This window comes from Peromyscus maniculatus, chromosome 6 (assembly GCF_049852395.1).
Source record: "Peromyscus maniculatus bairdii isolate BWxNUB_F1_BW_parent chromosome 6, HU_Pman_BW_mat_3.1, whole genome shotgun sequence".
NCBI classification, from domain to species: Eukaryota; Metazoa; Chordata; class Mammalia; order Rodentia; family Cricetidae; genus Peromyscus; species Peromyscus maniculatus.
In genome coordinates this window covers 41,385,095-41,410,386 of record NC_134857.1, presented here as the reverse complement: position 1 = coordinate 41,410,386, position 25,292 = coordinate 41,385,095, and the positions used below count along the sequence as shown (strand labels likewise).

The following is a 25,292-nucleotide window of genomic DNA, read 5'->3' as shown; positions in this document are numbered from 1 at the left end:
GAACTCACTATGTCAAGCTAAGGGACGTTTTTCCTTTCTTTTGGTCATGGCTGTTCTTCATCAGAGTTTGAATTAGAAATAAGCTTTATGGAGTCTGTGGAGTTAGATCTGGATGGTTTAGAGGAATTTTAGGTCCACAGCAGAACAGAGGGGTGGGTGTGGAGGGTTCTGATATACTCCTTGCCCTCACACATATATAGCCTCCCTCAGGTTTGCTTTGGGTCAGGGGAGGAGGGGTTAGAGGGAGTGGGAAGAAGATGGGAGAGCCATGGAAGAATTCCAGGGAGTCAGGTTCAGAGGCCTATAGCATCAGTCGGAGCAGAGCTCATGAGCACCTGATTTGAGGCACAGCAGCAGAGTGGGGACCAGAGGAGCAGGGACATGAAGAATGATATTTAGAAAGGAGACTAACAAGGCATTGGGAGTGAATGAGGAGGAAAAGGCAATTCTGCCTTCCTGGTCTCTGAGATAGGAGACCAGGCAGGTAGTAAAACCTCCTGCTTCTTTTCTGCAATTGGAGACAGGTATGGCAGCTCAGAGCCGAAGTCCCAGTTTTGTGAGAGTGGATGACCAGTAGTTCTACATTGGCTTGGGCTATGAGTGAGAAACTGTCTCAAGCCCATCAAACAGAAAAGCAAGCAAGCAAACAATAACAGAAATACAAACCAGGGATGTAGCTTAGTTGTGGGTAGAGCGCTTGTTTAGCATACACAAAGCCCTGGGTTCAATCCCTAGTAGTATATAAACAACAACAAACTCAATAGTGATCATAAATATCTACCGCAGATGAACTAGAAAGCTGAAGTCCCACCCTGTACCTAGCATTTCTCCCTAGCCCACAGCCACTGTTGAAGCTCTGATATATTTCTCCAGATATTTTTGGTATTCTCATACTGAGCCCAGTTAAATTTTCAAACCCCTAAGCTCTTCCTCCATAAAGACACCTCATAGAGTACTTGCACTTTTTAGAGAAAATGTTTCCAGTTCGCCATGTGTTTCATGCTGTTGGGCAATGTTTCACAAGACCAAAATATTGCCACACAGTGTCCCAGTGTGAGGTGTGAGTAATTAAATTGATAAATCTTCTTTACTGGTAATTCTCCAAGAATATAGGTACATTCAAATCCCAAAGTGAAAAATAAAATATATTTTCTCTGGTATTCAATGCCCTGGAAATGCCAACAGGCTTGTGTTTGTATGTATATCAACTTGTAGTTGGGGAATTAGTTACAGAAACTGTACTCTCTTGTGGCCTGGATAATATTACTTCTACAAATTAAAAATAAGGAAAATGTCACAGGAACATGAAGAGACAACTTTGCACGTGAAGCCATGGTTGAATAGGACTCTATTCAACTGCACACACATCCCCCATACACACAATAAAAGCCAATACAAATTTCAGAAGAAAGAGGCCTGCTTTTTTTATGGTACAATATTGTAATGCTTACAATAATTTGTGAATATACCTACATAGAATTCATTGATTGGGAGTTATTACCACTAACTAAAATACAAAAAAAATAGTCCCTTAAAAGTTATCTTTTAAAAGTATGATTGCAGAAAAAAAGCTTATATCACAAGATACAGAACGTCATGACAGAGCAGGACTCTGAGCAAAAAAATCCTTAAAATTTTAAGTCTTATGCTTAATACTTTTAAACTTAAGCAAATACAAATTATTTAATATGTAGCAAGTGCTAATTGTGGTTTTTTAAAACATCCTTAATATTATAACTTTCCAGAGAGGCATTTCTCTAGTTCAGAAACTAATTGTAGCATGAATAAGAAGTATTATATAAAAATATATATAAAAATACTAACATTATTAAATATTCATTATATACCAGGTACTCTTTCAAAATGACTATCTTTACAATCTTATGATAAGCCCCCATGCTGGTTACTAATATTGTTGCCAGTCTGATGGGCTCTGGAGTCAACTAAGACGTAGGTTCCTTGGCATGTCTGTGGGGGATTTTCTTGATTAGGCTAATTGAAGTGGTACAAACCACTGTAAGCGTGAGGGGCAGCGTCTAAGAAGGTGCGAGGGCAAAGCTGTCCTGCTGTCCTGCTGCCCTGTGGCTGCTGTTGCCTCTGCAAAGGCCGCTGTCACCCTTCACTCCCATCAGAACCCAGCTTCTCAGACCTTCCGACGTGGACTGAAGACAAGCAGCTCTCTAGGAGTCATCGGGGCCGTTCAGTTCCCCGGGTGGAAGTGCTGCAGCATCCAGTCTTAGAGATTGAGAGGCCACCTATTCTCCGCCTCTCTGGTAAGAAGATACCATTCCTAGGCTACCCAAGTTGTGCCATGTAAGCCAGTTGAATAAATTCCCCTTTAATAGGTGTTGACTCTGTTGGTTCTGTTCCTCTAGAGAACCCTGACTATTCACCCTGTCTTCCCATTTTCAACATATGCCTTCCAACTGCTAGTGTTGAGGATTGTATATTCAAGGGCTACTTAACTAGGCTGTTACTTTGGGGGTGTTGTGAAGATAAATGAAACTGATAAAATGTTAGCTACATAGATTAGAAACAAAAAGAATATTTAAATGACTAAAATCAGAAATGGAAGTAGACATTTTATTTTGAAACCAGGAAGTCTCACTATGTTGTCCAAGCTGGCCTAGAACTTTTAGACTCGGTAGATCCTTCTGCATCAGCCTCCTTAGTAGCTACTAGCATATGCCAGCATAGCTGACTTGGAAAAGGGTATGTTAGTGCCAATTCTACAGAAATGAAGAGTATAACAGAGGAAAGTGAACAATTGGAGGCCAATAATTGGGATGACTTAGATGAAATGGATAAGTCCTCGGAAACACAAAACCTATCAAGACTAAATGTCAAAGAAATTGATAACTCCAACAGATTTGTGAATAGAAAGGAGATTAAATATTGGTGAAATTATTAAGGCAACTCCACGTAGTTAAAAGGGAGGTTTATTTTGTGGGGTAACTCACAAGTGAAGGGATAGGTAACAGGGTCTGGGAAAGGTGTAGCACAGTCCGGCGGTGTTCTCTTGAGAATTCTGCTCGGTCTACCTCCAGCGTCCAGGGTCCAGGAACCAAGAGAGCTGGCACATCCGGATCTCGGGTCTTCAGGGTCCTCCCTTAGCCCCGCCTTGTAGGCATGACAGTTACTGAAGCCTCAATGGGGGTTGGAACTTCCAGATCAAAGCTGGAATGGCTACCCACTACAATTAAATAAGTAATAAAAATAACAATCTGGAAAAAGAAAAAGCATTACAGAAAATTTGACCAAATATTTAAAGAAACAAGAACAATCCTTCTCAAACTTTTCCAAAATAGCCAAAAAGGAAGGCTACTTCCAACATTATCCCATGAAACCATCACCCCATCCAAACAAGAAGAAGATTGCTAGGGCTTGGTGTTACATGTCTATAATTCAAGAAGCTGGAGGATCAGTGCAGGAGGATCAAAGTTTGTGATCAGCCTGAGCCATATAGTGAGACCCTGTTGCAAAGAACTGAGGCTAAGAATACACTTCAGTGGAGGGGTGTTCACTTAGCATGAGCAAGGTCCTGGATTCAATCCCCAGCATCAAGTAAAGAAGGGAAGGAAGGAAGGAAGGAAGGAAGGAAGGAAGGAAGGAAGGAAGGAAGGAAGGAAGGAAGGAAGGAAGGAAGGAAGGAACAAAGAAGGGTAGTGTAGTTGAAGTTTTCCTGTCCTGCCTGGCCCAGGGTCAGGACAAATTTCTCTTACCTGCCAGTCCCACAGCCGCTCGGACCCAAGCAAACACACAGCGACTTATATTACTTATAAACTGTATGGCTGTGGTAGGCTTCTTGTTATCTAGTTCTTATATCTTAAATTAACCCATTTCTATACATCTACATCTTGCCACGTGACTTGTGGCTTACCAGTATCTTACATCATGCTTCTCATGGTGGTGGCTGGCAGCATCTCTCTCCTCAGCCTTCCCCTTCCCAGAATTCTCCTCTCTCCTTGTCCTGCCTACACTTCCTGCCTGGCTACTGGCCAATCAGCACTTTATTTATCAATCAATCAATCAATCATCCACAGCAGGGGAGAAGGAAGAAGGAAGGCAAGCAGGCAGGCTGCAGACTGACTGGTATGCCTTATAAATTTTCATAAAAGAGTTCTTTCATTTGTTTTGGTTTTTCAAGACAAAGTCTCACTATGTAGCTATGGCTGTCCTGGAACTCCCTATGTGGACCAGGCTGGCCTCAGTCTCACAGAGAGTGACCTGCCTCTGCCTCCCAAGTGCTGGAATTAACAAAATATAAGCAAAACAAATTCAGCAGCATGTTAAAAATACCATATATGCCGGGCGGTGGTGGCACACGCCTTTAATCCCAGCACTTGGGAGGCAGAGGCAGGCGGATCTCTGTGAGTTCGAGGCCAGCCTGGGCTACCAAGTGAGTTCCAGGAAAGGCGCAAAGCTACATAGAGAAACCCTGTCTCGAAAAACCAAAAAAAAAAAAAAAACATATATAATGACTAACTGACATTTATTACTGAAATGCAAGATAATTCAACCCATGAAAATTGGTTACTCAAATACACTGTATTGACAAAAAGCAAAAACTTACATCATCATCTGAATTGGGGCAAATATTTATTAAAATTTAGGTTTGTTTTACAGTTCTGAATTTCAGCTCAGTTGTTCAATACCCAAAGACCAAGAAGAGATGAACAGGACCCCATCATGCTAAGGGCCACATATGAAAACCCCAGCAGACATGGTGTGTTTGTCCTGTAAGATGAGGGGAAAAGCAATGTTGCCTGCTTTAGCGACTTGTGTTCAGCACAGCTCTGGGCCTTTACACTTCAGGTGTATCCTCTACCTCGAAACTAAAACTACACCCCCCCCCCCCAAGATGCTGTTTGCACCTTCTCTACTCTGCCGTATTCCCTAAAAGACTGACTCTGGGTTTTGAGCTAGGTTTGCCAATGGGAGCACCAATAGCAGGTTAGAGAGGAAAGAAGGTTCAGGTTGATGAGCTGTACCTTCCCCTGTCCCTTTCTGTTTTCACAGGGAGGGTGCCAGGCCTAGACACCTGCCTAAATCCCACACACACCTTGGTAAATTTCCCATTTATTAAATTCTCCCAGATCACCGCATTTACAGAATCCAAACTTTCCTGCTGGGATCACTGAAGATGGAAAGGTAGTGGGGGAGGGAGGTATGCCACACTCCGGAATCCAGCCCTAAGCATTACATTCAGTAATTTGAGTTTTCTGGAGTTCTGAGCATGGTTCTCAAACTAAAAGGTAAGTCAAAATACCATCCTAGAATTTCCAAAGTTCCCAACTACTCCCTCGGCTTGGACAGCACTTTTTCCTTGAGGCAGGATCTACAGTCAGCCAGATGGCAGCTGGAAGCAGACATCTAGTCAGAGCCTTGTGTTTAAAGGGATCCCACCATTCTCTGCCCATCACTGTTGAAGCAATGGCCCTTTATGAGCAACTTAACAGTCCAAGTTTGCAGGCCAGAAATTTTATCAGCAGCTGAAGGGACTTTGACAGGCTCTCCTAATTTTATGTTGCTGATTTTTTGAGAAAATGACTCACTAGTATCCTAGGCTATCTTTGACCTCATACTCCTTTTGTCTTTTATCTAACTCAAGGTTACAAATATTTTGTTACATTTATTTTCTTCTCTTGACATGTTATATTTTAGGCTTTACATTAAAGTCTATAACAAATTTCTATTTAAATTTTCATATTTTAAATGGTAAGCCATTTAAATTTAAAATGGTTTACCATTTAAAATTTTTTATTAAAATAAAAATTTTCATAAGGATAAAATATGTCTTATATAATTAAGAAAAAAAGTCAGTGGCTAGCCTAATGTGGTGCTTTGAAAGAAAATGGCCCCCCAAAGGAGTGGCCCTATCAGAGGGTATGGCTTTGTTGGAGTAGGTGTAGCATTATTGGAGGAAGTATGTCACTGTGTGGGTGGGCTTTGAGGTCTCCTTTTGCTGAAGCATGGTAGACAGTTCATGTCCTATTGCCTGCCAATCAAGATGTAGAACTCTCAGTCCTTCTCTAGCACCATGTCTATGGCATGCTGCCATGTCCCGCCATGATGATAAGGGACTAAACATCTGAAACTATAAGCCACCCAATCTAATGTTTTCCTTTATAAGAATTGCCAGCCGGGCGTTGGTGGCACACGCCTTTAATCCCAGCACTCGGGAGGCAGAGCCAGGCGGATCTCTGTGAGTTCGAGGCCAGCCTGGGCTACCAAGTGAGCTCCAGGAAAGGCGCAAAGCTACACAGAGAAACCCTGTCTCGAAAAACCAAAAAAAAAAAAAAAGAATTGCCATGGTCATGAGGTCTCTTCACAGCGATAGACACCCTAAGTAAGTCATTCACCTTATTCCAGTAGATGGTAATGCATTGAATGAAGCTTGGTGAATATCTTTTTGATAAAAGGTTATCTTTTTTTTTCCATGCTTAGGGTCAAACCTAGGCTATTGCACATTCTGAACATCTCCTTCACCACTGAGCTACCCCTCAGCCTTTGATGCAGTTTTCATATGTAAGGCTACTTTTATGTCAACTTGACATAAGCTATTTGGAAAGAGGGAACCTCAAATGAAAAAATGTCCCCACCAGATCAGCTTGTGATTGAGCCTGTGTGGCATTGTCTTGATTGGTGATTGGTATGGGTAGGCCCAGCCCACCATGGACAGTACCACCCCTGGGCTGGTGGTCCTTGGTTCTTCTATAAGAGAGCAGGCTTAAGCAAACCACAAGGAACAAGCCAGTAAGCAGCACTCCTCCATGGCTTATGCTTCAGTTTCTGCCTCCAGCTCCTGCCCTGACTTCCTTTTAAAATGGACTATGATATGGACATATAAGCAAAAGAAATAATTTCCTCTCCCAAGTTGCTTTTGATCATGGTGTTTTATCACAGCAATAAAAACCATCACTAAGACAACATCAATTTAAATCTGATCCTCCATGAGGATCCCAGGCTAGATGTATTTACTTCTCATCTCAGGAGTGTCTGTGGCTCAGGGCCAGGCATTTTACATGACTTAAAGGTGCACTCGTGTCTGATTGGATTGCTGGTTGTTATAGTTTAAGAGTGAAATGTCCCTTACAGACTCAGATGCCTTGTGGGTAGTGTTATTTGCGAAAGTTTTGTAATCTTTTAGAGATAGAACCTTTGAAGGTTGTAGCCTGGTCCCATCTTGTCTCTATCTCTCTGTTTCTAACATGTGAGGGGCCCCAGACACACACCTGGCTGCCATGCCTTCCTGTGCACATCTCCCCTGCCCCTCCAATCATGGACTGTGCCCTCTAAACTGAGACAACATAAAGCAACCCTCCCCTCAGTTACCTTTGTCATGTGTTTTTAACAGGGACAAGCAAAGGAACCACTATACTGGTGATTTCTGGATGGGACAAGTTTCAGAGCTGTGGCCCCAGCTATGGCAGGTCTATGTAAAGCTCTGGTGGAACCAGAGCTGCCCAGTGCGCTCCATCTCTCCCCATCCACTGCTACTTGCCTGGGAGAGACTTCAGAAGGAGGTATCTGTAGGTAGAGTTTCTCTGTGTCTCAGCAGCTGCTCCCAAATAACCACTCAGAGACTTATTATTAATTATAAATATTTGGCCAGTAGCTCAGGCTTGTTGCTAGCCAACTCTTACAACTTAAGTTAACCCATTTATATTAATCTACATTTTTGTCACAAGGCATTACTTCTCTTTCATCTTGCATCTCCTGTTTTCTCTCTATGTCTGGCTGGTGATTCCACTGACTCTGTCCTTCTTCCCAGTGTCCTTAGTTTGGTTCTCCCACCTAACCTTATCCTGTCCAGCTATTGGTCAGTCAGCTTCTTTATTAAACCAATCACAGAGACATATATTCACACAGTGTAAAGGAATATTCCACAGGCATCCATGACCCTTGGGCAACTCTGGCTCCAGTCTGTCCTTAAATCTTTTTTTTTTCCTAATAAGTATGTGCACACAGAATATAGACAAAGAAGTGATTTTTTTTTCAGGGCTGAGAAGCAAATCTAGGGTGTTATACAAGTTAAGCAGTACTTGAGCCATATCGCAGCCTCAAGTAAAGATTTCATAATAATTTAAATCTGAATTTCCTAGAAATGGCATTCCAGATAGAAACATCATCTTGCTTTACTAGTGCTTAGTTAAATTACCTTAGCCACAGGGCTTAAAATGTTTAGTTTTGACACTTTACTGCCCTAGTGACTCTATTTTATCATCTAAAATGACAGTAATGTTTTTCTAAAGCATGTAAATACACACTTTGCCCACTTCTGATGAGTGGGCAAAATATTTGTTCCCACTTCTTTTTTTTTTTTTTTTTTTTTTTTTTTTTTTTTTTTTTGGTTTTTTGAGACAGGGTTTCTCTGTGTAGCTTTGCGCCTTTCCTGGAACTCACTTGGTAGCCCAGGCTGGCCTCGAACTCACAGAGATCCGCCTGCCTCTGCCTCCCGAGTGCTGGGATTAAAGGCGTGCGCCACCACCGCCCGGCTTTGTTCCCACTTCTTAAGAGAGAGCATGAGTGAAAATATGGTAGAAGAAAAGAATTGGAAAGATTAATTCCTGTATGTTTTCCCATCTTTTCAAAGTTAATTTTTTTTTTATCTATCCTGGGAGTCTGGGGCAAAAAGACACAGACTGATCTGACAGGGGAGGCCATGCTGCTTGAAGATTTGTAAAAAACACCAGAGAGAGAGGAGAAAGGAGCCCAGGGGCCAGGAGAGGAGTCCAAGCTATAGCCCAGAGAGGCAGTCAAGTCCCAAGTCATTACATCTAAACAGACAACTACCTGGCCCTTGTCACAGCTCGCTAGTGAGGCCCATGTGTTGCCTGCTTTTGTAAAATAGGAGAGCTGCCTGTCTGTGCTCTAGGATAGAGTTAAATCCTCCCCAAGCTTTGTGGCTGTCCATGAATGAACACTGGGAACTTCAGCAGGCAAGGATCCTGTTCCTCCAGGATCAGAGGGCAGGATTGTGGACACCTATGGGGTGGTGACAACCAGGAAGAACAGCACAGATTCCTGAACAAGGAAGGCTGGCATGTTTGGAATCTCCCACTACACTAGGAGCAGTGATGAGCACAGAGGCCACTGATAGGGAGTGCTGGCCCCAGTGACACCCAGCAGCCTTCCCTGGACAGCACAGCAGGGTCCACCCGGTCCCCTGGGCCAAGATCCAGATGTGTTCCTTAGAAAGCATTCAAACTTGGATGTTACGTTTTCTGATTTTGTGTTTTTGTGGGGGTTTGTTTGTATGAGTTTCTTGGGGCTTTGTTTGTTTGGGTGGGTTGATTGGCTGGTTTTCTGTTTGTTTGTTTCTATGTGGGGAGGGGGCAGAGATGGGCGGGGGAGGATCTGGGAGGAACTGGGAGAAAAGTGTAATCAGAATATATTGTATGAAAAAATTCAATTTAAAAAAAAAAAAAGGGAAGTGAGGAAACCACCAAGAGTTTGAAAAGACATAAAAGCTTTTGAAAACAGAGGTGCCCTGGACTGCCAAGGAGAATGGTGATGGCTGTGAGGAAACATGAGCAATTGGTTGGGGCAGTCTTGGGAAATCCAAAGCTTTGTCATGGGAGACTGTGTCCTCCTGTCTGTCCGTAGACTGGTTTCTGGTGCTTTGACTCTTGTCTCACTTGTATCACTTCCAGTTTTTCAAGAGACACAATATGTTTGGTCCAGATGGCTAATCCTAATCAAAGTAGGCTAGGGAAGGTGAATCATATCAATCCCATGTGGCCACCACAGAGTTTCTGTTTGTGGGCATTGAGGGCATTTCTCAAAGAAAGAACCAAGGGTTATGCCGACCCCCCAAATGTGTGAGTTACACTGTAGCAGCACCTGCAACAGTCATTTTGCACTGCTGAGTCCTGCCAAGCTTGCAGTCTATTTGTCTTTTCACATGACAGCCAGCTGACCCAGATTTCTGCAAGTGATTACATTTCTAAAGTCTGAATGCATCTTGTTTGCTGTGGGATGTTCTGTATGGCAAATGTGTTGCTCTGATTGGTCAATAAATAAAATACTGATTGGCCAGTGGCTAGGGAGGAAGTATAGGCGGGACTAACAGAGAGGAGAAAAGAAAGAACAGGAAGGCAGAAGGAGTCACTGCCAGCCCCCGCCAGGACAAGCAGAATGTGAAGATGCCGGTAAGCCACGAGCCACGTGGCAAGGTATAGATTTATGGAAATGGATTAATTTAAGATATAGGAACAGTTGGCAGGAGGCCTGCCATGGCCATACAGTTTGTAAGCAATATAAGTCTCTGTGTTTACTTGGTTGGGTCTGAGCGGCTGTGGGACTGGCGGGTGACAAAGATTTGTCCTGACTGTGGGCAAGGCAGGAAAACTCTAGCTACACTTGTTGCTTTAATCCATCTTTGTAAACTATTAAGACAATCTCAACTCCTCATTTGGTCTTTTATTATTTAGCTATCTCTACCCATGGTACTCTATTATAAAGGTTTTTTTTATACAATTATATTTTTGGATAAGATATTGTCTATGTTTCACCCAACTACCCAACTCATTGATAAACATGTATTTGTGAATTAGTCTAAAGAGCTGTGCAGTCATGTTCCACAAATCCATTTTCCTTGTTTCTGGGGATTTGGCAAGACACAAACCCACCTGATTGTATTATTCTTCATCACAAGGATATTTTAGGAATTCTTATGATCTGACTGAAGATCAAACTGGCATGTTGCCTGGCACATCTTCTCAGAGTAGGAAGGAGAAATCCAATAATTGCCCAGGTGAACCTGAGAAGAAATGAGGTGACAGACCTTATAGACTTCAAACAGAGCTGACCCATATCAGGGTCTACAAGCATCAAAGTTTTGTTAATATTGCTGTAATTTTGGTATTAAGTCATTTAGGAAATTATCATTATTTAATAGTTAGCAATGACAGAATAAAGCTGAGGGGGAGTTTTGGCACAACTACCCCAGGTTTTATTATCATAGAGGAAGTACGGTGGTTTGAATAAGGATGGCCCCATAGGCTCATATGTTTGAATGCTTATTCATCAGGGAGTGACATTGAGAGGAATCTGGAGGTGTGGCTTCGTTGAAGGAAGTATGACAGGGGAGGTGGGCTTTGAGGTTTCAAAAGTCAAGGCCAGGCCCAGTGGCTTTCTCTTCCTTCTGCCTGTGGATCCAGATTCACAGCCACTTCTCCAGCACCATGCCTGCCTTCATGCTGCCATGATCCCTGCCATGATGACACTGGACTAAACCTCTGAAACTGCAAGCCAGTCCCAATTAAATGCCTTCCCTTATAAGAGTTGCTTTGGTCATGGTGTCTTTTCTTAGCAATAGTAACCCTAAATAAGACAGAAGCTTGTTACCTATTTCCTCATACAAGAAATCTGGTTTACTATAACTGACGGAAGCATCTCAAACCACAGTGGCTCTTTAGATTAGGTAACTGTTCCCACCTCGGTGTAAGAGCTCACTCAGACATTTCCCCAGACCCTCTGTGTTAAGGAGTTGCTTGGGTTGTCATTGCTGCGTTTTGTTTGCAGGGCTAAGGATCTCACCCAGGGCCTTGAGCTCTCTACACAGTTGTACTCATGCTGAGCATCTCTAATCTTGGCTTATGGTTTTAAATGCCAACATAACCTTGGTATAATATGCCAACAAGAAATCAAGGCAAGTCTGATGGTGCCATGGGATTTTCTTTGGCAGAACAAAGGGAGGCACCTTCCCCCCATCCCCACTGCTTTTCCATGGCAGGTGTGCTGTATCTGGCTCTTTCTCAGTGCCCCACACCAGTAGCCCTGAGAACCCCTACTCTTGAGTTTTCCCTCCCAGCCTGAACCCACGGTGGAGTCATCAATATTCCAGGAGAACTTTGCTTTCTTTTTCTTCCTTTCCCATAATCCTTTTAATCCTCTAGTTCAGGCAATTAGCTCTACAAATATTAGCTGCAATCAAGGTCTAGCACATGTGGTAATTTTCCCTCTAATAAATCAATCAATTCTTTCTATGAAGTGTTTTTCCCCCTTACAGTCATTAGAGAATTACAATGCGACTTGAAGATCACCAGCAACTTGAATTAGTCAAGGAATGTCAATCAAACTTGCTAAGGTTTGCTTTAAAGATGAGAAAAATAGGATAGATTTGCAAAGGCCTCCTGTCTTAGAATAGCTCGCTTCTCAGACCCTTGTTGAATTTCTCTTAGAGAGGTTCTGGATCATTATGAGCCTTATGGAAGAAAATAGAAATCAATACTACCCATGACAAATTAGATAAAATGCAGAACTTTGAATTAATCAACAAATTAATAGTTGGAACAGCCATCTGTACAGGGTACCTCGGTAGTGTGATATGCTTCTATAGATAACCGGTGAGGACAGGAAAGAAACAAGGCAATAACCAGGAGGACACATTTTAGCCCCAGAGAGAATTAACATCCATAGTGTGCTTCCCAAAGCTGGAATGGGGTGCTCCAGGGAGTGTACAGCATGAGGCTGGGAGAAAGATCCTTCACTGCCACCCTTGCAACCTAGCAGCTCACTCTTCATTGCTATTTCATGCAAGTCAACACAGTTTGCTTAGAAATTATGTGAGCATCACCAGTGTAGACCAGGCCACCGTGTTCACAAATATACAAAATGAATGTTGGAGAAAATTCTCAGTTTAATGAGGAACCGAATATTTTTCTGCTACAACCCAGGCTACCCTGTGTCTTATACTCTGGGTGGGGCTGGGAGATGGGGGAGCAAACATGGTGAGTATTTGATCCTTGTCTTCTTGTCTTCCCTTCTCTCTTTCTTCTTCTCTCTCTCTCTCTCCCTCTCTGTCTCTGTCTTTCTCTCTCCCCCTCTCTGTTCCTCTCCCTCCCTCTCTCTTTCTCTCTCTCCCCCTCTCTCTCTTTCTCTCTCCCTCTCTCTCTCCCCCAATGGTGATTGTCATCATCATCATCATCATCATCATCATCATCATCATCATCATCAAAACAATGCAGTTGAATTAGCAAGAAAAGAGACGTGGATGCTTGTGTTGGAGGCAAAAAATGGCCTACAATTGTGTTCCTTCCTCTCTAGTTCTCTAGTCACTCTGAAAAACCGTATCATTATCCAGCCCCTGAAAAGGGTCACAGGGGCGAGGGCTAGGCCTGCTTCCATTCTCTTAATGTCACCAAATGTTAAGATGAAAAGAAGTGAAGGTTTCAGTAGGATTCTTGGTGAAAACTTGCTGACATTAATGACTCAAATTCTCAGAGAGACTGTAAGGAAGACAGTGTCATCACTGTCAGTCAGGCCATTTAAGATGAAATTTCAAAAGAAGGCTGTCAGCATAATGACTGCCAGGTTCCATTATATCATCCTCAGAGGGCGGATCACACACTACTATGCAGTCTGTGGGTGGTTGACATTCAGGTTTGAAAGGAAGCTGCACAGGGAAGAGGTGAGGTGGGTGTGGGTCCCAAGGGGAGCTGCCTTCCATGACAGGATCCATCACTACTGATATGCAGATAGTAACTGGGGTAGATCCAGATAGTCCTACTCATGGGGACAGTTAGAGGAATCCATGCACATGGTGTGAAAGGAAAGTGGGGAGGTTAGAGCTATAGATTTCAAGTGCCTGTTCATTAATTTGTCATGACAATATTCCTCCCTAGCAACCAGGATTGGGACAGTCTTCTGCGCACTCCAGCACTGAGAAACCTGGCTAACAATCAGAGGCAAGTTATGCAGGGAGGGAATGAGGGCAGGAGCGGTCAGCCCTGGCTGCACATCGCAATCATCGGGTGATTCAGTGCTAAGGCCACGCAAAAAGCAAACATGTCTGAGCCTTAGCTGAGGTGCAGACACAGTGTTTTAAACATCTCTGCAAGTGATTCCAGTGAGCAGGCAAACTGAGCGCCCCTTGATTAGAACAAAGGCTGTGACTCCTGGTAAGTATCTAAATGTGTTCAGCAGAGACAACAATTTTTACTATCATTGTTTATTAAAGATAGGAAACATGCAGTAGGAAGGACATGATTCGGAGGTGAGGAACTAACTTACTATGTTGTATTTATTTTCCTGTGTCTCTACAGACAGGGTTCCCTTTGCTATAGACTGAAACAAGCCTAAAAGGTTAAACGACCAAATTGCTCTCTCCATCCTTGGTCTGTCTTCCGGTCGGTAGACTTTAGGCATCTTTGGCAGGTTTGTGGCTAATTAAACCGCTGCCCTACGCTAACTATTCCTCTCTTGCCATATTCTTTCTAAGGAGGTATTCATACAAGCTGAAATTTCTTTCCCCAGGCTTTAGGGGTGTTCTGGTTTTTTGTTTGTGGCCCCCCCACACCACCCCCACCGGTTACCAAATACGTTGATCAAATAAGCTGGATTATATCTAGATACTTTCAAACTATTGTTTCTGGAACAAGTACAACACATATCCCCAAGTAAGTGCTACCTGGGATTACTGTGTTCCCCTTATTTGGCTAGGACAACTGACACCCTAAATCCAGTAGAGAATTCATTGGAGGGCCCAATTATCTGAGAGGAGCTTTTTGATATGTGTCAAATTCCATGCAAGAAAAGGCCTTACTTCTATTTTTAAAACCTTGTTTGCAGTGCCCTGTGGATTTTATATGCCAGTTCTTCGACAGCCGTACCGGATGTTACAGGCCCCTCCGCTCTGCCCTGAAGGAGTGTTGCTGTACCGTAACCACTCTACATTTACTTGTCTAGCCTCAATAATCAGGGGCTAGCAACTCCTGAGAGAGCATAGTGTGCCAGGAACATTTTACCACTACCTCAAGGTTGGAACCCTAAAGTCCCCTTCAAACTAGGCATAGTGCGGAGACTCATCTCTGGCTCAAAATGAAATTAATCAGTTCTGAGTTTCCCTAAAGCTATAGTCTTACAGGTGGATCAAGAGAATAAAAACTAACACAAACATGTGGGATGGGTCAACCGGACAGTCATCTTTGCAAATGCCTGTGTTCTCCAGAGACCTAAGCTGTGCAAACAAGAATGGGCTACCCTGCCCTGTTACTTCCCACCCAATCCAGCTGAAGCGCTTCCCCTTTTCAAGGTCAGAGCTTTGCTTAGAGTAGCACATAAGCCACAGAACTCTGTTAATTAGTTCAGTAGGTTGTTTAGTCTCTCTGGCCTCTATTTTTCTATCTGTACTATGGAATAAGATCAGCAACAGCAGCAGCACACTCTCACTATAATACTTGCAAGCGTTAATAACACAATTTGATGAATGCTTAGCAAAGAACGAGAGTCAAGCTTGTGCTAAAAGTAAGAGGCCAGCATAGCATGAGATACTCAGTAGACAATCTCTCTTTCTTGCATACAGAGCGAGAGAGAGAGAAACAGACAGACAGAAACAAAGACAAAGAGACAGAGGGGGCCCATTATATTTGTTTTCCCCCCCTGAAGAACCTCACTGGGCACCCGAAGCTAAAAGGCAGTCACTGAACTCCATGCTTAAGTTTTCAGGTCTTAATTCCTGAACCAAATACACTTTACTACATAATATTGCTCAGCCATGTCTCTTGTCTCTCAAATGGTTATTTTCTCTGGGAGACCTGATGGTTAGTGGCGGATGGTCTGACCACAGCACTACGCCAATGCTCTCATCTTTATAGATGATGCAGCTCCTTGGCCCCTTGGGTGTGTGCCCTTGCTGCCATACTGATATAGCCAATGCTTCAAAAGAAAGCATTTATAAGCATACATACCTGCAACTGCACCTCCGTGTTTCTCTGTGTCAAGAAGAGTTTGAATCAAATTTTCTCTAAGTAGATCCCATAGAAAATGTGGGCCTGGGGTGAGGAGGACCAGGCCTGTGCAGCTCTGGGATCTTTGTGTCTACACCAAACTCAATGCAGTGCCCTGTTTTGTCTATCTAAAATTAAACGTTTTCAAAAATCAATGAATTACTATTAGTTGTACCAATGCTCCCATTCTCCCACTGCTAAAAGCAAACAAAACCCAGAAATGAAATCTCATCAATAAGTGAAGGTCTCATGTTGCTGCAAATTTATCGTAGGAGCCAAGCACGTTTCTGAAGGTTTCAGCTCACCCAATCAGACAACAGGCTGAGAAGGGGAGGCTTCTCTCAGGTTACACAGAGGACTCCATCTGTTACCCTAGACCTTTCTTAGTAAGTGACGACGTGAGAGGGGATCTGGAAGGCAGTTTGAAAGAGTTTTATTCTACAAATTCTTAGCCCAAAGACTTCGATCTAAAGAGACGCAGAAGAAGAGGAGAAAAGCCCCAGTGCGGGTGAGAAAGGACGGGTCATGGACTGGCATTCTGCCGGGTGGAGCCACCGTGGGGAAGGACATTGCCTTTCCAGCTAGTGCCTTCAGCTTCTGTAATAAATGCAGCTGAAGGGGCAGTCCCTTCTTGATGCTCCCAACGGCCTTGGTTTTGAACTGCGTCCTCACCAAGGCCATTTCTCATCATGCCAAACCAGCAGAAGAAAATCATCTTCTGCATGGCCGGTGTGTTGAGCTTCCTCTGTGCTCTCGGAGTTGTAACAGCAGTGGGGACACCACTGTGGATTAAAGCCACTATCCTCTGCAAAACGGGGGCTCTGCTTGTCAATGCCTCAGGGGAAGAGCTGAACAAGTTCATGGGCGAGATGCAGTATGGGCTTTTCCACGGAGAAGGCACAAGGCAATGTGGGTTAGGAGCAAGGCCTTTCCGGTTCTCATGTAAGTAACAATTGCGTCTAAATTATTTAATGCGTTCTGAACACTCTTCCGGCTGCAGCAAAGACCTATGTGGAGGATTCAAACCACTGTGAACCATTTGAAATACCTAGGACTCTTAGCAACTTCTCCCTCGTTTTTTATTTTGTTTTTATTCTTATTAATTTTTCATTCTTGTTATTTTGATTAAGGTCACATAGAATTAGTTATTATGAAGTTAAGCTTTTTGAAAGGATAACCTTTTAAAAGGGCTGACAGGATGACTCAGCATTAAGGATATGATGCCAAGGCCTGAGTTTGATCCTTGGCACCTGCATGATGAGAATAGAAAACCAAGCTCCCCAAGTCGGCTTCTGATCTCCATTCAGACCATGGAGAGTTCTCTCTCTCTCTCTCTCTCTCTCTCTCTCTCTCTCTCTCTCTCTCTGGTTCTCTCTGAATTTTTGAAAATGAAAGCATAACCCTTAAGATTCTTAAGTATTACTAATTATGCAAGACAGCATGGCATCTTTGTTAAATAGAAAGGGTACTTGAGGAATTGGGAACACAGTAAGAAATGATCTTTGTGCCTTTTGTTCTTTAAAAAAGGACCAGTTTGCTTACCTTTCCCTCTGCCCATGACTCTGCCCACACTGCTAGAATCCTTGCTGTTGGTAAATATTCTGTGTTGGTATTTAACCAGTTTGGAATTACTTGGCTACAAATTTTTTTAAATGATATACTGGGATAACTGTCAAAGAAATGCATGCCAACCGTACACAAAACGTGCACCGGATTGACCTTCAACTCAGGTAGGGAATAGGAGAGATTCTGTCGTGATTTTTGCAAAATGGAAGTGTTATCCACAGTATTTATAACATGTTTATCTTGAGACGAGAAATTTCAAACAAATTACCATGAGAATGGGCAACTCATTAAATGAAAATTAATAAGAAGTCATTTGTTGTATCTCTCACTACACACATCCAGAAGTTATTGTTATTTCAAAGGGCTGGTTTGGAGCAATCTTATGAAGACACAGTCAGTAAATTACTGCATAAATCACTCTTCAGGAAGGGGGACTCCCAGTTGGGGCATTTAAGATGAACTATTATTTTGCTTGAGTTTCTTTTCTCCTCTAATATAGGTAGAAGGTGAAATTAATTGAATTTATTATTAACATATGCAGTGTCTAATTAAATTTCAGCTCTGGCCCATTTATATTTCTGCAACATTCCTTATATCTTCCTTCTAAGCAGTCATCTGGCACCAACCTTCAACTCACATAGGCTACAAAGCGATATGAATTTTCATAGGGCTCCAGAAAAATCCCTAAGAATTAGTCTTCAGCTTTTCAAGAAATTATCATCAACTAGATTTGATGAAGTGGATACAGCTACTCTCTCTGACTGCCTTTAGTTCATTAAGATAAGCGAGCTGTGGGAATGGCGCAGCTTCCCGGGAGATGGGGGTGGGAGGGGAAACAAAGCACAGTCCTGTGTGGTGTGCAACTGCATTAAAAAACAAAAAAGGAGAATCGATGAGTGAGATGATTTCCCCGTGAGTCACCAGCAGCTAAAGCCTGAACAAAGCTCCTCACAAAGGCACTCAGACAAAAGCCGGGAATTCCGGAGGCCTTGTGTTTATGACAGTGAACGAGAGGTAAATGTGACTTCTGCCGCGGCGTGCGTTTCAGAACGGTAACACGAGGTTTTCCTGTCACTTACTGCATACTAGGTACTCCATATGCTTTGTCTTGCTTTCTTTCAGAACCCACAGCTACCCGCGTTCTCCTTGTGGTTCAGCATATGGTTTTGTGGCTGTCTCTTGTGCTGGCCTTACCTGGGAAGTTATTTTAATCAAATTCTCATTTGCTTGCATTCTGTGAGGGTTGGCACTGTTTCTGCAATACCACAGCCCACCTAGCAAACTGCATTGGTCTTTTTCCTACTCTGTATATTTCTCCCCAGCATAGTGATGAAGAGCTTACATTTTTTTTTTTGTTTTTCCTGTGATGATAGTCCTTTCTATACTGTAGGTTATACATATTCAGTAAACACGAAGTAATACATGGAACTACACATGTTAAAACTTTGTTTATTTTAGTGAATTCCAGAGAAAGATACTAATAATGTATTTTTTTCCTGCCTAAGCAAAAAATAAATAAAAAATTAAATTAAATTTTTTTTCAGTATAACATGAAGGAATGTTAGAAAAACTGCAATAAATAACCCTCATGGAATTCTCAAAAAAGCACACTTTTAATTCACTTAAACACACATCCTTCTCACCATCGAAACTCCCTATCAAGACGCTTTTGAAACACTCTACACTTCTGAAATTCACATTTCCACCCCCATCACAGTGTAGCATATGAGCCACATGGTCTCATTCAAGATGCCATCCATACCCAGTCAATGGTGTTTCATCAACTTGCTTAAAAGAAGAGAGCCTTCTGACAGGTTCTCTTAATAGTTCAGTGGAAGTCTCAATAGAAGTTCCTGTGGCCTCCAGAGGCTACAGGGAGGTGATTCTGTCCCGCTGTTTCTACAACCCAAATAAAAAATTGAATACAACTGTTCCCAGAGCATCCCCCATTCTCAGCGTTCTTTAGAAAGTTATTGAGCAGACACTGGGATTTAGAGAAGTGTTCCTGTAGAGGAGGTATGGAAACAATGACTTAGCAAGGTATCAGTAACTCCGTGGCCAGTTGTCATGTTCCCTTCAGTTGCTATAGATTCCTATTTCAATTCCATTGGATTTCCACCTGTATTCTGCTTGTCTAGACTTTTTCTTGTACTGGGGATTAACTCTAGGCCTTGCACACGGTCAGCAAATGCTATACCACTGAGCCACAGTCTTGACTTTTTGCTTAAATCATCATTGACCAATAGAGTTACAATGTAAGCCCTACAAGCCACATTAAAACATAAATCAAAAAAAAAAAGGTAAAAGCTACTTAATAATTTTCCTTAACTAGGACATCCAGAATACTACTGTGTAAACAGATAAGCCATATAAAAATCATTGGAATGTTTTATCTTTCTGTTTTTCTTGGGCAGTCTTTGAATTCTAGTGTATGTTTACACAACACAACCAATTAGGACTGGCCACATTTCAAATGCTCATTTTAATGCTACTTCTTTGTACAGTATGGATTTAGATGGAGATTTACTCTGAATAAATTGGCTATTGACAAAGCCGATATTTTAAATGACTTTTTGCTTGGCTCTGCTGGCCAAGTCTATATGTGTGATTTTTATGTGCAATGTTTGTGTCACTTTTATAGCGTGTGTGTGTGTGTGTGTGTGTGTGTGTGTGTGTGTGTGTGTGTGTGTGTTTTAACATGAGAACGAAGAATGAAGAAGAAGAAGAGTTTGGCAACACAGTGATATTTGTTCCTATTAAGCATTGCCTACTGACCATTCTATAATAAGAATCTGTCCTGTTAGCATGCAAAGTTATGCTGGGAAAACTTCTGCCTCATTTACTCAGGCTGATTCTCATCTATCTATGGGTCAGTGGTTCATTTACTAGAGGTCACTAGCATTCCTGCCCAGACAATGATTTCATTCATTATAATGAGGAAATATTTGCCTTTGAAGGCAACACAACTGGTTGACATAGTTCTTCATTTTACATCACCTGTCAGATTTTAGTGATAATGTTTAAATACCAAATACAGCCATCAAGACAGAAACTGCCAGTTTTGAGCTCTCTCTCTCTCTTTCTGTCTCGCTCTGTCTCTCAGTGTCTCCCCCTCCCCGTATGTGTTTTGTTGGTTTAAAACACTACAGAATATTATCAAAATATGATATTCAGGAATCACATGGTATCAATCATTCCTAGATATACTGATCTGTTCATTGCCAACATAGCTCAATGAGCTGGTAAAAACACATGGAGTTTTTTTTTCTGATATGTAAAATAAAGTTTAACCAATCATGCATCCCAGCTTCTAACTTCAGTCGTACTTTGAAAAGGATTTTAATTTGGACCCTGTAACTGAAAATTTGTAAAAGTCTTGACAGCGCCAGTGTACTTCATATTTTAGAAAAGCGGAGACCCTGTACCAAAGGAGGTGTATGACCCAAAATGCAGGGTGGATGCTTAAAGTACTGCTGTGAACAGGAAGGTGATTTCTTGAACATATTGTGGTATAAATAGCTGAGACTTGGGGGTCTTTGTGACCATGAATGAGAGTTGGCATTCTATCTCTTACAAGTGTGTCTTTTGTCTTCTGCTGGCTCATCCAGGCTCCCTACAGCTCTCTGATGGCTTTCCTGGAAGAGCTGAAGGCTTTAATGTCCTGCTAATGAAACATACATTGCCCCTGGCCCCTCCCTTCCTTTGCGCATGGCCTGTAGGGATGCTGGCGTGAGGAGATGGGCCTGTGAGAGAAACCTGTGAGGCTTGTCTAAGTCTTCCTGATGGGAGTAAGGAACCATTGCATATTTACCCAGAATGCACAGGCCTCCTGTCTTTTAGTTTGGAGACCCATTTATCTAGACTCATTCACCTATGAAACAGTCCAGCAAATAGAAGCCTTCCTTCTTGTCCATTGAAACAATAGTAATTAATGGAACAGATATGTGAGAAGGAACAACCTTCGGTTTCTCTCAGCCAAACAGCTAAGCCTTGTCATTCCTCGACTGTTTTTAACATCTATGTTATATGAATTTGGGCATGCACAGAGAGCTTCATCCCCAGGAGATGGGGGCTACATATTGCTCATGAAAGCACCACCCCAGTTTGGGGGCGTCAAGCAGAGTGACGCACAAAGAGGGGTTCACAACTGTTTAGTGGGTGACTGTTGGAGTCAAACAACCAAGACTGGAGATGAATTTCTGCCCCTGGCTGAGGCTCAGGCTCTTGGCGCTCTGACCATGTGTCCATTTTTTTTCTTCTATCATAAAATGGAGGCAGAACTGGGTGGTTTCTAAACTTTCCTTTCAACTCGAACGTTCTATGATGAATACAGTGGTCTGTTGGTTTAGATGAGGTCCTTGAGGATTTGAAATTGTCCAGTCTTTCTAGTCTCCATCACTTGATGTATTCCCTGACTGACAGATTTCAGCCACCATTTTTAGAAGTGGTGAGTTCTGTGAGCCTTTCCTCTGGCCGTGTTTTATGAAGTGTTCTGAAATGTGCACCGTGTGTCAGAACCCAGGCTCACTTCTCTGTTGAGGAGATCTTTCTTTCCCTTTTTGTCACTCTTTGGACTTTTTATGTTGAAAGCAGCAAGTTGAAGAAGGATCTAGTGAAGAAAGGGATGCTTTGGAGCTTAGCGGCAACGGGCCAGTGGGTCTCTGAGAGCGCCCGTGCTCATCAGCGCCCAAACCCCCGAGCCAGTGAAGAGAAGCCGCCGAAAGCTGAGAAGCAGAGGGGCACGCCTTCATTTCTTCGTTTTTCTCTGCAGATTCCTAGTCTGTCCTCCATGAAAAATCCCCCCCCATCTAATTTCTTATACTGAAAACGGCAAGAAATGATTCGTCTGCTTAACATTTCAAAGGTATTCTTTACCCAGAAGAGGTTCTGACTGTTATTCTATAAGCATTGGGAAGTGTCAGGAAAAGACTTTTTAAAAAAACAAACATCTATTTTCCCGTCACTGCTCTCTTCTCCCATTTTCTTAACAAAAGAATGACCAGAATGAGCATTACTTAAGAATCAGAATTTCCAGCCTGGTCTACAAAGTGAGTTCCAGGAAAGGCGCAAAGCTACACAGAGAAACCCTGTCTCAAAAAAACAAAAAACAAAAAACAAAAAAAAAAAAAGAATCAGAATTTCAGCCATGTGGGCTAGTGCATAAAAGTGCTAGGTACCAGCCTTCCCTCCGTCTAAGTCATCCCCTACACTGACTGGGGGGCCGTTGTTGTCCCAGAATATCTAGAAGGAAAGAATATGGATGACAAGCTACTGCTTTTGCGGGGAGGGGAAGTTGTTGTTTTGTTTGTTTGTTCTTGTGGAAATGGGGGGCAGGACAGTGTTTTACTATGTAGCCCTGACAGTCCTGGAATTCACTGTGTAGACCAGGCTGGCCTCAAACTCATAGAGAACCACCTGCCTCTGCTTCCTGAGTGCTAGGAATAAAGAAATGATTCACTATGTTTGACTTTTGGAGATATTTTTTAAAAAATGTTTGTTTGTTTTTGAGATAGGTTGTCCTGGAATTCACTATGTAGACCAGGATGGCCTCAAACTCACAGAGATCTGCCTGCCTCTGCTTCCTAAGTGCTGGGATTAAAGGCATGCGCTACTATGCCTGGCTTGAAATTCTCGTTCAAACCACAAAAGGAACCAACTTTTTTATATTCTGCATACGAGTGGGATCATGTAGCACTTGTCTTTTGTGCCTGGCTCCTGTCAGTTAACATCATCAGGATCCTAAATGGATGCCTGACCAGAACCCTGGTGCATCCCAGAGCCCTCGTTTGCTCTTGCAGAAGACCCAGGTGCAGTTTCCTGGCAGCACACAACCTGTGCATCAGGAGATAAAGATCTCAGTTAAGCCACCGGAGATAAATTAACACAGTGAGGGTGACTTCATGATCTCCCATTTCTCTGCTTTTCTTGTTAACTTCTGAAAGTGACTTTATCTTCTCCAAGATCTTTCAGACATCTCAGAAGGAAAAAAAAAATGTGAGTTCAGCACCCATTCATTGAGTACCTCAGAGGTGTCAAGTATTTTCTAGGTATTACCTTCAGTACTTACATGATAGGTGCTGTTGTTACTGGGGAGACCTGGGGTTCCCTGTTGGTTTCTTAGTTTTCCTATGAAAGAAAGAGTTTATCAACTGACTCAGAAGAAGGCTCAAGGACAGATGCTTCTTTTTTGTGGGGGCATTGTCTAATGTTTCTATATTATCGACAGAATACTGCAGTAAAATATTTAAGTATATTACCAATGGCTACCGTGTCTAAAAATTACTGTAGTGCCTATATAGTGTAGTGGATATGTTTCTTTTCTTTTCTTTCTTTTTCTTTTTTTTTTCCACACAGGTTTTCTCTGTGTAGTCCAGGCTGTTCTGGAACTCACTCTCTAGCCCAGGCTGGTCTTGAACTCACAGAGATCCATCTGCCTCTGCCTCCCCTCTGCTGGGATTATAGGTGTGTACTACTACCACCACTGGGCTGGATATGTGTCTTAAAGAGTGATTGATATAACCAGAACAGTGCAACATGGGATTCAGTACAGTTAGTTCTTACTGAATAAATCATGTACTAAAGGCGGTGAAAGGAAACAGGTATTTTTTTTTTCTTTTCTTCATTATAAACCCAGATTTCACATTTAAGGTTGGTTTTTATGAGAATTTTAGGGGAAAACAACAGGGCAAGCAAGGTGTCAATCTTGGCACTTACCAGGAGGAAAGGGATAGAGGAGAAAAGAAAAGGTCATGGCTTCCAGAGAGCAGGCGGGTTCAGCATCGGAGATCAGCAAGCCCCGGACGGTGGAAAGTGCGAGGGGAGCTTCATGGGAGACCGAGAAAGGCCAGCGTGCCAGCGGAGGCACGCACATGTGTCTGGCTGCTATCTGAAAGAAAAAGAGATAGAAAAGAGAAAGGGAAACACTGCTCACATCTGAAGGGAGAAGTACAGTATCTCATTAAGGAGCTAATTAGTCCTCTCTTCTCCTTAGCATATCTTCAGGAGAATCTGATTTCCTGGGGAAGTCAGACTCCTGACCAGGACCAGGAAGCTCCGCTTCCTTACAGGAGGAGATAACAGTACGTAATGGACTTACCTTTGGAGAAGGGCGGAATGCCATGGCTCTACTGAGAGCCAGAGTCACTATTTTTGGCCAGGAAGAAACAGTTTTCACTGAGTGGGCCTCAACAAAGTCCAGACACTTTCCCTTTCTCATATTTAAATTTAAATCCTAAGGAGGGCTTCTCTTTCTAGGTCCTCAGGGAAACAGGAGGTGGTGTTCAAAGTTTACTGGGAGGGAGGATGTCTGTCCTCAAAGTCCAATGTCTGTCTAGCTAACTGCTATTACCATGTCAGTTCTCTTGGTCAAATGTGAAGTGCTGAGATATCACAGAAAGTTCCCCAAATCATCTAAGGAGCCAGGATGTAGCAGACCTGGATTCCAGTTCATATGCAGATGATGAGTAAGACTCTCATCATTTTTTGGTAAGAGCAACATCAAAGAAATACAGGGAGCTGCCTTTTGGTTTTTTGTTTTTGTTTTTGGTTGATGGGTTTGGTTTTTGTTCTTTTGGCCTTGGTTAACATTTTTTTCTGTGCTGCTGGGGGGTTCGAACTGTGCTGCCATCCACATCTCTCAGCATCTTTTTTAAGGTGATGTTGAAACCTCACAAGAACTTATTCTTAAATTCATTGCTTGCTTTAATTCAATCTCTAAATATCCAAACACTGGTTTTTGACCTTTAGAACATAAAATAGTTAATCTTGCTTGATAACTGGAGATTGAGCAGATCACATGCTTCAGCCGAAGCTTTGAGCTATGAATTACACTTTCATGTCCACAGTGTAGGTTTAAGGCAAAGGCATCTGAGGACACTGTTTAGCTAACTGAAGTCTTTATGGTCTGGCTACTAACTCATCGCTGTGACTAAAGCAATGGCTGCCCTACAGCAATTAGCAAAATGGGAGACTTCCCTGAGTCAACAGTTTCAC

The 25,292-nt window shown here is 42.6% G+C and overlaps 1 protein-coding gene and 1 long non-coding RNA gene across 2 annotated transcripts in view; one reads left to right on the top strand and one right to left on the bottom strand.

The window, feature by feature from the left end:
* Window positions 1-2,921: 2,921 nt before the first annotated feature.
* LOC143273734 (uncharacterized) lies at window positions 2,922-24,176 on the bottom strand. The gene is made up of 4 exons (XR_013051924.1): window positions 24,015-24,176; window positions 23,368-23,426; window positions 10,635-10,765; window positions 2,922-3,193 (listed from the first exon to the last, which is right to left on the bottom strand). It is a non-coding gene; the product is annotated as an uncharacterized LOC143273734 (long non-coding RNA).
* Clrn1 (clarin 1) overlaps window positions 14,923-25,292 on the top strand; it is a 37,602-nt gene continuing 27,232 nt past the window's right edge. The window contains exon 1 of the mRNA XM_006994647.3: window positions 14,923-16,676. Coding sequence (XP_006994709.1) covers window positions 16,424-16,676 — 253 coding nt within the window. The 5' untranslated portion in view covers window positions 14,923-16,423. The remainder of the gene's footprint in view (window positions 16,677-25,292) is intronic.